Source organism: Uloborus diversus, chromosome 7 (genome assembly GCF_026930045.1).
Source record: "Uloborus diversus isolate 005 chromosome 7, Udiv.v.3.1, whole genome shotgun sequence".
In the NCBI taxonomy this organism is placed as follows: Eukaryota; Metazoa; Arthropoda; class Arachnida; order Araneae; family Uloboridae; genus Uloborus; species Uloborus diversus.
In genome coordinates this window covers 142,004,592-142,017,581 of record NC_072737.1, presented here as the reverse complement: position 1 = coordinate 142,017,581, position 12,990 = coordinate 142,004,592, and the positions used below count along the sequence as shown (strand labels likewise).

Below are 12,990 nucleotides of genomic sequence, written 5' to 3'. Positions count from 1 at the left end.
TTAAAACGAAATTTTAGAATTTAGAGATGGCACAAACTGCATCAATTAAACTTAAAAGTTGAGTGTTTTCCTTTTCTATGTCGAGAAAATCATTCTGGAGTGTTTTTCTGATATTTGGCAAGGGGAGGGGGGGGGGAGCATCGCTCTCTCAAGTATTAATATTTATCTACCATTCTACATTATGTTAAATTATACTAGAAATATTTCTGTACAGTATTTAAAATAATTGTAACAAAAAAATAAATAAATAAAACAAAATTCAGAATACTGTTCAGCATTTAACTTTTTGACCCAAGACACTCTTAAAAAGCACAGAATTTCATGTAAAACTTATAAATTCCGTGAATTTAACAAAAATAAAAATATATTTTAATTGTTTACCTCTTAACAAAGCGTAATAATCATCAAAAATTCGAAAAATCGGATTCCCATAGCGGATGCAAAGAGATCGAAATTCTCAAAGTGAAGACATCAAAAGTATAAAAACGGCTTGTTAAAGAAATATTTTTGATAAAATTATTTTTAAATTGCAGATTTGAGTCCTATGATAAACATTTCATTAATATCTGTGGATACAGTTGATGCAAATAAATAATAATAATAATAATAATAATAATAAATAAATAAATAAATAAAATAAACCATCTATTCAGCATTTTAATTTTTAACTCATAACAGAAAATAGAATTTTGCTTAAAAACTTGAAATGAGAATTCTAACAGAAATAAAGAGGCTTTTCATTTATTTGCATCCTAATAAAGCGAAGTTAGCTTGAAAAAAGAACAAAATATGATTTTCATATCGGATGTTAAAAGATTACATTTTTCAAAATGTAGAAATCTAAAGAAAAAAAAACGGTAATTAAAAGAGTTTATTTAAGGTTAATCATCCTAGTTAGCATCGAAAAATCAAAACCCATATAATTTTCTCTCAAAATAAACTGGTAAAAACGCAAATATTGACAAGCTGGCGAAATAAGAATATTTTCTAATCAAGTCATTATAAAGGTTCAACGCCAGACACTAAGTGGTGATAATTTTGAAGTTAGTAACCCTATCTGAAGCGATATTTTTTCCTCACCCTTACTATCCCTTTGCAGTTCTAAGTTCTTTTCGCAGATATATATTATTATTGTTTATTAAATCATGAGCGGAGAAAAGTGCTTACCAATTCCTTTTCAGAAAAGTTTACAACAACACCGCTGCTAATTAGCTGTGATAAAACAAACAACCATTATATTTATTTGGCAGTAGCAATTATTTATCGCTTGCAGAAGCATTGCAAGAGTGCCGATTTTTTTTTTTTTTTCAAAATTAGCGGATTTTGTATAAGCTGATCCCTCTAATTTGACTTAAAAAAAGGTTCCAAAAATTATCGGTTTATATTGCTCTTTCAGTAAACAATTTGTGAAAGCTACGATCTTGTTTATCAGAATTTTTTTGAAGGGTCCGTTTAGTTTGATCGGGATTTTGTGAAAGGTCCGTTTTGGTTGATCGGATTTTTGTGAAGGGTCCGTTAACGGACCCAAATATCCTCTGGCCAGACCCCTGAAAGCATATATTTCAAACACTCAATTTTTCTTTCTTAAGTAAAAACTGAAAGAAAGGCATCGAATTTCTTTCCGTCCCGACCTCCGTCTCGGAAATTTGTCCAAGACGGAAATCCGTCCTGAGACGGAAGGTCTTGCACCCTTGATGAGAGGTTTAATGTTCCAGAAACGCAAGGAGTTTAATGCGAGGAGATAAGCCTTTTACGTTGCGTCTTCGAAGTCGAATGCACGTTCTTCGGTTTCTCCCATGACATGGGAACCGGTTCGCTAGTGTTTCTCTCCTATCGGAAGAGCGCATGACGTCACTTCCTATGCCATTTGACGTCACAAGGGCTTGAACTTTAAAAATTAATTTAAAAAAAACTACTTATCATATCACAAAAATATTTTCACCTATGATGTTCATACAAGTTACTCTATCATATAAAAATAAAATTGAAAAATCGAAAACTTCCCTATTGTTATATATTAAGTTTTTATCTTTCATGTATCTGTATTAAATGTAATCAGGGTTGGATTATTCGAAACAGTTGTATGAGCTTATGAATAGTATGAATAGTTTTTTTTTAAGTGTCAAGAGGGGAGGCCATGTTGTATAACATATTCAGACATAATTGGTCTTGCCATTTAAACAACCCTCTATTGTCATCATAAATATATACGTATCAATTTTCTCATTGTTAGTCTCACTGTCCGGTAGATGGCGCCATGAGTGGGCATCAACTGTTTTTCTGTGGGATATAAAAAGTAAGATCACAGAGGGTTTGTGTGGTATTTGGAGTGCGGCTGTCTTTTAACATGATGCCCTTTTTTCCTCATGTCCGAATAGTGTGTGTTATTTAGAATAATCACCTTACAGGTATGAAGTTAAATGTTCATCCATCCTGTTTTGCAACGTATATTGTAATTTCTTTAACTTACCAACTATTTTAAACTTTTAAATAAAAGCTTTTTATAGCAGAAGTATCTTTCCTTGTAATGTGTAATATTCACTCTGCTTAGTGTTAGACAGTATTAGAATATGTCAGATATCTTCGCTAATGGCGTTTGATATTCTGTACATAACATTAATGCGTAATATTAATCTGTAATGCGTAACATTAATTTAATTAGCTATAATGGCGGAACCGAAGTTTAGCTAATTTATAGCAGAAAGCTCTACCAAAAAAAAAAAAAACTTATCAATGAAACCGAGCAACTAAGCCCAGTGCTTTTGAGCTTTATTAAAACACACACAAACAGGTAAAATTTCAATTTTTTTTTCTTATCGAAAGTGATGCAATAAATTGGAAAATTGTATTAGAACTGTGCTTTAAAAAAACTGCATAAGAACTACAGGATGCATCAAGGTTTTGCAACAGCAAGGGGCGTTTCCAAAAATTGGATTTTTAGACCGTAAGTCTATTTTTCGTCATTAGGAAGCCTAAGTTTTAAAATGAGGGGGGAATTTCTTCAAGAAATAAGAAAGATCTTGCATACTGATAGAAAAGTAATCCACACAAATAATATTTAAGATAAGATATTGAAGAGAAGTGTTTTCATTTTTGAACATTTTTACAATTTGTTATCGCAGGCTGCTTGAACCGTTATAGCTTAGATGGCAGCACGTGTTCATCATTTCACAGCACGGTTAAAATACAAAATAATTTGAACTAAGTTATTTTTTCAGCATAGCTTTTTGAATGTACAGTAATTTCCGGAAGAAACGCCGCGGCGCATACGTGTTTAAAAGTAAAATTTTATTCAGCTGCGGCGTTTCTAGCGCTGCGGCGTTTAGAAGCGAAAAAAAAAAAAAAAAATCCGGCCGCGAATCTAAACAAGCAAGCTGGGAGAAAGGAGATTTCAGGTTTCCTCCTCGTTTTTCCCCTTCTACTCATACCCCTACTCACCCCTACTACTTCCCCTCCTACACCCCACCCGTTCGGTGAAATCGATTGATCCATACCTGTTTCGGCGGGAGCGTGCTAGGAGCGAGCACGTGGCGTGATATTTGTTGCATTCTTTCGCTCGCATATCTCTCGCTTGTATCTTTCTTCGCTCTCCTCAACTTTTTCGCTTGTATTGCAGCTTCTTGCAGCGCTCGCTGAGCGAAAAGTGAATTTTTGTCAGTCGCACCTCTAAATTTATTTACGATGGCCCCTAAGCGACATCGCAGTTACACTGCAGGATTCAAATTGACAGTCATCGGTAGAGCTGCTGAAATTGGTAACAGGGCGGCTGGAAGAGAATTCGACGTAGATGAGAGATGTGTTCGTCGCTGGCGCTTGGAGAAGGAAAATTTGGAAAAGATGCAAAAATCGAAACGTGCGAGACGGAGCGGAACTGTGAAATGGCCCCAACTAGAAACGCAACTTGCCGCATGGATAAAAGAGCAGAGGGAAAAGGGCTTTCCCGTATCAACAATAAAAGTTCGCCTGCAAGCCAAGAAAATGGCTCAGTTAATGAACGTGAAAGATTTCAAAGGCGGGCCATGCTGGTGTTATCGTTTCATGGCTCGTCACAAAATTTCCGTTCGCTGTAAAACGACGACTAGTCAACAGTTACCTAGTGACTGGCAGGAAAAAAAAACTGCCTTCTTGGATTTCGTCAAAAATTCAGTCGAGAATGGGAAGTTCTCGCTTTCGCAAATCATCAACATGGATGAAACGCCTTTGACGTTCGACTGCCCGGCAAATAGAACTGTCGACCAGACTGGTGTAAAAACTGTGTCCATCACTACGACTGGTCACGAGAAGACCTCATTCACTTGCGTGTTGGCTTGTGCTGCTGACGGTGCAAAATTAAACCCTCTTCTAATATTTAAGAGGAAAACAATACCAAATGGAAATTTCCCCAAGGACGTCATCATCACGGCGAACGAAAAAGGGTGGATGAACGAGGCCGTGATGATGGAATGGCTCGAAAGTGTTTGGCGGCGCCGGAAAGGAGCCTTTTTCCAGCCTAAGGGCCTACTGGTGATGGACAGTATGCGGTCCCACCTACTGGATACTGTCAAAACAAAGTGCAAAGCACTCTCGGCCACGTTAGCCATAATTCCTGCCGGCCTGACCAAAGTTCTACAACCATTGGACTTATCGGTGAACAAGGCCTTCAAAGCTGAAATGCGACGGCAGTGGGAGGCTTGGATGAGTGACGGTTTACATTCCTTCACTAAGGGAGAGAAAATGCGCCGTGCCTCCTATGAAGAAGTTGCCACTTGGGTGTCAACCTCGTGGAATTGTGTGACAGAAAAAATAATCATGTCTGGATTCAGCCAAGCAGGCATTTGTGTTAGTGAAAATGACTTTGTTGAGGATGATGATGAGGTTGATGAACCTGAACCTCACATAGTGTCTTCTACTAATATAGATGAGGACATGTTAAAATTGTTTAATTCCGATACGGAAGAATCAGATTTTGAAGGTTTTTAATGTGTGTAATGCTTGAAAATATATCTTTTTATTTATGTCAAAATGTGGTTTGTTTAATTTATAGCAAAATTTGTTGATGTGTTTTTATTTGTCAGAATATGTGTTAAAACTGTTAAAATCACTTTCCATCAATGCATTTACTTAATTACTACCGGCGTTTATCGTTTTTATAAAGGTAAGTTCATTGATAATTAATTTTTTAGCTTCGTTAGTATGCGGCGTTTACGGTGATGCGGCGTTTCTGTGCATTTCAAAAATTTTTAATGCGTTTTTTGGGGAGTGCGGCGTTTACGCCGATGCGGCGTTTCTTCCGGAAATTACTGTAGTAAAAATGAGATAGGCTATTTGTTTTTTTGCAAAAATAAGAATATATATATATATATATATATATATATATATCACCCTTCAAATTGAGGTAGTATTTTTTTTATTTGTACAAAGAGTCAAAAACTCATTAGAAGAATCCATATTTCAATATACAGTTTATTAAATTTTTCTGAACAAAAGACAATTCCATTGTAGTCTGAAATCTTAAACCTGATACTTATATTTTCACTTACATTATGCTTTAATTTTCTTACCGGAGCCAAAGCTTCAAAAAAAAAAAAAAAACCCTTACAATTGAGAATCAAATTAGCTCCGTGTTGCATCAAGTTTTCATAACAGCACGGAGTGTTTCCATCTCATTTATTGTATTCCTTATATTTGTTTTTCATTTCTATCAAGTGTTCATGTAATGCGCGATATTTTTCTAATTTTTTGATGCAGATTGTCCGGACGTGGGTCCGAACACCAGAGGTGCAGATTAGCGGTCGCCACTCGCCAATTGGCGACCAAAAATTTTCAATGGCTACCAAAGATTTCAGCGCCGATCGCCACCGGGTGACCAAAGGGGGAAAAAAATCCCCTCAAGTTGAAGTTATCGATTGCACTGTGCTTTCGGATCCAGTTTTTCATGCTGTGGTGACTCGTCTAGACGCGAGGTCACTTACTGACCTTCAAGAAAAGTTGAAATGTTGCCCCTCTCCTCGCTGATTCGTTGACCACTTCCCGTTTGCTACACCTACACTGCGTTTGGGGCTTAGAGCATTGTTCGGGGAGGGGGGGGGGGGTTGAAAACTGAAACCCCTCCGCGGTCCAGCAGACATGATCCCCAAACCCAATCAAGGTCAACACCGCAGCATCTGCAGTGCCTGAGGAGGGGAAACGTAAATACGGCGGCGTAGCTAATTCTGATGACTTTTTAAAAGGTTGAAAATGACGAGTAGAGGTAGCTCAAAGAGAATAAAATTGGATACATCTTCCAAGACTTTATTTCAGTTCTTCAAAACGAAGACAACCAGCATCAAGTCAGTTCATTTTTCATTATTATAGAAAAAAAATTTTTTTTTTTTTTTGGAAAGATTACTGTAACGTGTGTGACAAACTAAACATGGCACCAAATATATTATTTTTCTGCTGTATAATACGCTATCGATTTAAAAATCAATTTTTAGAAGTACCAAATTACTTTAAAGTGGCCGACTTACACCGGTGTCATGAAACTTTTCACGACTTGCTTCGCGAAAATCTGCTTCCCTTGTTCCTTTTACATCTTGCGAATATTTTATTATATTATTTTTTTTTCAATCTGAAAATATTTTGACAGATGCAGCGTTAAATTAGCTTATTTAATGTTTAATTTTCATGACTTTTTATTTAGGGAGCCATATTAAATTTGAAATCGTACTTCGTGCGAAAAATTGCACTTCGTGATTTAGATTTCAATCGTTTTACACCTTGTAAATATTAAAAATATTTTTTTAAATCGGAAGTTATTTTGCGCAGGCTAAATTTAATTAGCTTATTTCGTGTTTGATTTTAATGAATGGATTTATTTTTGGATCCATGCTTCCTTTGTAATCGTACTTCGCGGGGAACTGCACCTCGTGGTTGAGTTTTCAATAGTTTTGCATCTTGTTCATTTCTTAATATTTTTGACAAATGAAAGTTATTTTGACGTATACTACCTTAGATTAGCTTGATCTATGTTCCATTTTAATAAAAGAATTAATTTTTGAAGCCACGCTTCCTTTGTAATCGTACTTTGCGGGGAATTGCACCTCGTGGTTGAGTTTTCAATCCCTTTGGATCTTGTACAGATTTTAATATTTTTGATAATCGGAAGTTATTTTGGCACAGGCTGCCTTAAATTAGCTTATTTTTATGTTTATTTTAAAGACTTGATTTATTTTTGGAATCGTACTTCGCGGATAACTAGAACCACGTGGTTGAGTTTTAAATCCTTTTGCATCTTATACATATCTTAATATTTTTGACAGACGAAAGTTATTTAGACAAATGCAACCTTATATTAGTTGTTTTATGTTCTATTTTTATAAAAGAATTTATTTTTGAAGCCATGCTTCCTTTGTAACCGCACTTCGCGGGGAGCTGCACCTAGTGGTTGAATTTTCAATATTTTTGCATCTTGTACAATTGTCTTCATATTTTTGATAAGCAAGAGTTATTTTGATGTGTGCTACCTTAGATTAACTTGTTTCATGTTCCATTTTAATAAAAGAATTTATTTTTGGAGCCATGCTAACTTTGGAATAGCACTTTGAGGATATTTGCATCTTGTACCAACATATTTTAATTTTTGGGGCAGTCAGAAGTTGTCAGCTTATTTTAAGTTTTATTTTAATAAATAATAAATGCAATTATTTTCGGGAAACGTGCCGACATTGCACACCAGTTTTGCTAATCTTTTTGCATTTTTTAAATACTTCAGAAGTTTTGATAATTGAAAGTTATATTTTAATAACTAAAAAGTAATAAATCCTGTTCATATATTTATTTTTACAGGCTTTATTTTAATCAATTTAATTTTATCCTAAAATATTAAATCTAAACATATTTTTTTTTTTTGCTGTTGAATTTGAAATGTATTATTTTGATAAACGATACTAAATGTCGTGTGTTGATAGGCAGATTTCTAGAGTAGTGGATAGCTACTTTATTATTAGTTCAATTCTAATTCAGACTTTTAAAATAACCATTTGTTCGCAAACTACAAATATTTTTCTAGTTTGTTTTTATTATGTGGTTTTGAATTTTAAAATTTGTTCCTACAAATTTAAATTTGCAAATATGTTGGTTAGGGGGATTCCATGAAAAGTGAAACCAGTAGGTCAAACAAATATTAGATTTTTAACTTAATGTATTCCATCCTATTTCAATCCAAATCATTCTCAATTTTCTTCAATGAGAGAAGGAAAATACTTACCAATCTTCACTGGTACTGATTTTTATTGTGCTAAGATTTTTAATACATAGATATATAAAATATAGGTACCGTGAAGCAGAGTTTATACGCTTTTGAAGGGAATCTATGAAAAAAGTGTATAAGGGGAAAAACGTACAATAGGTATGCATTAAAATGTATTGGATTCTGCAGGGACCAATTCAAAAAACGTACCAAAGAGAAATGTATAAACGGTGCTTTTCTGTATATATATATATGTGTGGGTGTATGTTTGGCTACCAAAAATTTGAAGTGGCTACCAAAGTTTTTGGTGTTGGTAGCCACTGGCTACCAAAGAAAAATACCAGTCTACACCTCTACCGAACACTCATTCTCCTGGTTACCAGTTGAACGCTCTGCCGATCAAGCTATTCAGCTCGGTCGGTCCCAGTGCAAATTAAAGTTATAAATTTAACCGAAAACCTCATTCTGGTTCTTTAAAATAGGTTTTTTTTTGCCTGAAAAAACAATTTTTAGATTGTGGGTCTATTTTTCGTCAGTAGCCCGCACGATAAGCTTTAAAATAAGGTTTAAAACAAAGAAATCGATCAAGAATTGAGGAAAATCTCGCGTAGAAACAAAAAACAGGTTACAGAAATAATATATAAGGATAAAGTTCGTATGGACACAAAACAGTTTTCTCATATTAACAAAGGTGGAAAGAAACCAGAATAAGGGATTGAAATCTATTCTCCAGTGAGTCCAAACGTGTTCCTTTCTTGCTCTCTCTGCTTGAAACCTCGTTAAAACAAAAAAAAGGAGAGCATTGTTTTTCAAACCCTAGGGAAGCTAAGGTGGCACATGCAAATCTCAAGGCAAATCAAGTGTGCACCTTTCATTGAGGGAGGTTGATAAGAATAGAACTTTGTTAAAAGGTTGTTTCTTGGAATTTCTTGGTTGCTTACGGGAGAGGGGGAATAGAAGGGAGCATTCCTATTACATCAGAATAGACAAAATCTATTTTTAGTGCCTTTGAAAGCTCAAGAGTTGGTTTCAGTGAATTTGCATTCTGCTTTTCATCACCATACCATACATCGCAGTCAGAATTTCGAAAAACCGAGCAATCTCACGCTCGAGAAACATGCAAAAGCTTTGAACTTACACAAGAAGGGAAATTAAAGGAAATTAGCAGTAAAAAAAAAAGCTGTCAGCTCAATAAACTCTTACAGAAACAGATTATCTTATCTTGCACTGATAATAAGGACACATTATTAATTTATTTCTGCAGCTGAAAACTAAACTAGAAACTAAAGTTGTTTTAGGAAAAACAAAGAATCTGAAGCAGGCGAATTTTAAAGCTATTAGTTTTTAAATAGAAAAAATCATGTAAAATGTATATTTTACATTTAAAATTTAAAAAAAAGTTTATTTCTTTAAATACATTCTTATTATAATGTTCTTGGTTAATACACTGCAGGAAGAAGGTAAATAAAAACTATGGTGACATATTTGCAGGTTCGAAAATGACCTCCAAGAGCGACCAACCTCCATTAACGACCACTTTTTTCAGGAACGGAGAGCTGTAGCTCCAGAGAAGTTTCACTGTAGTTTATTGAAATTTTAAAAACTTTTTAGTTTACAAAGTTTATTTATTATTTAAACAGAACAATGTCTGTCAGGTCAGCTAGTTTTCTATAAGAAGCATAATTTCAAAATAAAATACAGCAAAATAAATTTCTTTGTAGTAAGACTCACCAAGAGGTATTTCAACTAGCAAATTTCGCTTCAAATTCAACTGTTGGAGGGTAGATAGACTTCCAAGCTGTGGAGGGATTATCGTGATTTCATTACAGCTTACGTCCTAATTGGAATTAAAGTGCCATGAAAGAGAAATGTAAGCAAATAGTTTAAACAACAAAGCAGCAACAATATTTTTTTTCAATAAAATTACATTTCCTTTGCAATTGCCCAACTCGACAATCACACAGCAGAGGTCGATCCAGCGCCAAACTGGGGTCGCTTTGCGGCCCCTTCACAAAATTCCGATTGGCAAAAGCGGCCCCATTCACAAAATTTCGCGCCGTAAAAGCAGCCCCTTCACAAAAATTTATAAAAAGGCAGCCTTTTCACAATACTTTTTAACCGCAAATGTTTACGCATTTACGCGAAAGTCTACCCCTCTTCCACCTTCCCCCATCTTATCTTTTTGCCTGCTCAGTGAGGTGTTTTTGCTAGGGCTTTTCTATAACGATACGACAGCTAAAAACGCTTTTATATAATCTTTTCCAAGAAAAAAATCACGAGAAGGTCTTTTTTACAAAAATAAAGAAAATTCACAAAAATATTTTGCTTTTTCACAAAAATAAAGAAAAATTCACAAAAATATTTTGCTTTTTCACAAAATTGGGACCCAAAAAATAAAACCTGGATCGACCCCTGCACAGACTTGTTCCTACAACATTCTCCGTTCATCAATGTAGGATTTTCCCGGCCATATATCATATTAAAAAATTACAAAACACGTATTTTCAATTAAAACCAATAAAGCATGGTAACAAAACAAACAAAAAATAAATAAATAAATAATAATAAATGTAACAGTTGAAATAAAGGTCCTTTACTAAACAAGCAGTAAATTTAAAAAAAGGAAAAAGAAAAAAAATCATAATAAAATTTAATGAGGGATGAAAAAAGCAGGAGTGATTATTTTCTCGTTAAGAATAAATAGACTTTTGGATTTTTTTCTGCAAAAAACTTAAGCCTTTGTATTGCTGCAGTTAGTCGTTAAGTAGTTAGTCTAAGCTTCAGATTCAAAATCATTATTTCTTGTTTAATCACCCATAAAGAAATTCTGATGAAGTCAATTAATACATAAAAATGAAAACGTATAGCTGTTAGTATAATTTCACTTTCAAAATATTATCTTAGTCTAGTTATTGAAAAATTATACAATTCAATTGTTAAATTAAGTTTGACAAAATCGATATCATTATCATGCAATTTCATTAAAGTTCTTCTTTTTAATATTAAAAGACTTACCAGATCTTTAAGACATTTCATAAGCGAAATTTCTTCTGGAATGGACACCAAACGATTGTTTCGGAGTATAAACACTTGTAAAGGAAGATGGCATAGAACCAAAGGAATGACAGTGAGCTGATTTCGACTAAAGGAAAAGAGAGTAGAGTATTATTTTATCATATATAGATTCAACCTTGATTTTGAAAAGTCAAATTGAGTAAATGGATTAAGAACAGAAATTTTAGTAAAAAGGTGGAAAACAAGTTTTTACTCATTTTTGTAAGTATGTGAATGAAATACCTGCAAAAAGAATCTGAAAATTTTGCAAAACGATTTTTTAAATAAGTCAAATCTTGTTTCACACAAAAAAATACTACAGTGAAACCTGTGTAAGTTGACCACTCGCGATGCAGTACTTTGGCGGTCAAATTAGACAGGTGGTCAACTTATAAAGGGCGGTAATACTTTTTTTTTGTCATTTCTTGCACTATGTATTCATTTTTTGAGGAATTCACCCTTACTCTTTCTGTTCAACTCATTTTCATTGTTTAATATTATTGAAAGTGAAACAATAATTAAAAATACTACTCAAATAATTTTGTTAGTTTTTCCTTGTTTTTAACTACATTGGACACTTTAGTTTTAGAAATTCTTTATATGCCAGCTAATATTCTCTGGCTTTTTCCATTTTCAGTTAATTTTAATATTTCATACTTTTTATTAATCTCAAATTCAGCTAATTTTCTTTTTGAAGCCTTTTTATGTAAAACTTATAGCACAAAGAGCAACAAGCTCGACTCTCGCAGTTCATAAAGGAAAAATTAAAATGTCCTATCTCTTAATCCCTTGCACCAGAAACATGCAACTTTGCTCATTAGCAAGCCCAGATCTGCGTACCCGCAGTGCGAGAGCCCCGTGTTCTTAAAGGGGCTAACGGCCCTAGAAATTGAAGAAAAAATAGAAAGAAAAAAAAACTAGTACTAAGACTTCTTCACTTTACTAAGAGACACTGCTGGCCTGTAGGTATGGGCCCTACATATTTTGTTGCAGGGGAATCAAAATGTAAAGATCCGGGCCTTCTCTTTTTAGCACAGTTCCTGTGTTGTCACAACAATTGCAACTGAAATTAAAGACTTTGAACTTTACTACTGACACCTATTTTCATTGAACAGAGTACAAAAAGCTATCTCAAATAGAACAACAAATAAAAAACAAGTTTGGAGAATAAAGAGCAGCGTTAAGCTTTATGCTACTGTTTAGTTAGTAAAATGCTGTTCCGTCATCAAAGCATTAAAAACATTCTTGGAAAGCTATGAAGAAAAATAATAATAATAAATAAATAATAAAAGAAAAAAAATTTCTAAAGAAAGTTAAAAAAATTAATAAACCAAGTGGTCAACTTACAAAGGGTTTTTTACAATACTTCTAATCAAATTTGGCGAACATTAGTGGTCAAGATAGACAGGTGGTCAAGATAGAGAGGTGGTCAAGTTACAGAGGTTTTCCTTTATTATATGAGATAGGACTAATTCCGTTCCTGACAAAAGCGGTCAACATAAACAGGTGGTCAACTTACAAGGGTGGTCAACTTTACAGGTTTTACTGTATATGATAATAGGGTAGTATGCTTTTTTAAAAATAAATTTATGATACATACTATTCATATCAGTGTACATAGATTTTTGTTGAAATAATTTTATTACAATAGATTCCTTAACATCATTCCCTAAACCGGTTTTTCAATTTTCCAGTCTCCACACCACCATTTGAATTTTGCATTGATG

General features: G+C 34.0%; 1 protein-coding gene across 1 annotated transcript in view; it reads right to left on the bottom strand.

Annotated features, from left to right (window-relative positions):
* Nucleotides 1-12,990, bottom strand: part of LOC129225587 (DISP complex protein LRCH3-like) — an 84,220-nt gene that overhangs the window by 65,302 nt on the left and 5,928 nt on the right. Inside the window, exons 3-4 of the mRNA XM_054860042.1 lie at nucleotides 11,225-11,351; nucleotides 9,941-10,046 (exon numbers count right to left, since the gene is read on the bottom strand). Coding sequence (XP_054716017.1) covers nucleotides 9,941-10,046; nucleotides 11,225-11,351 — 233 coding nt within the window. The remainder of the gene's footprint in view (nucleotides 1-9,940; nucleotides 10,047-11,224; nucleotides 11,352-12,990) is intronic.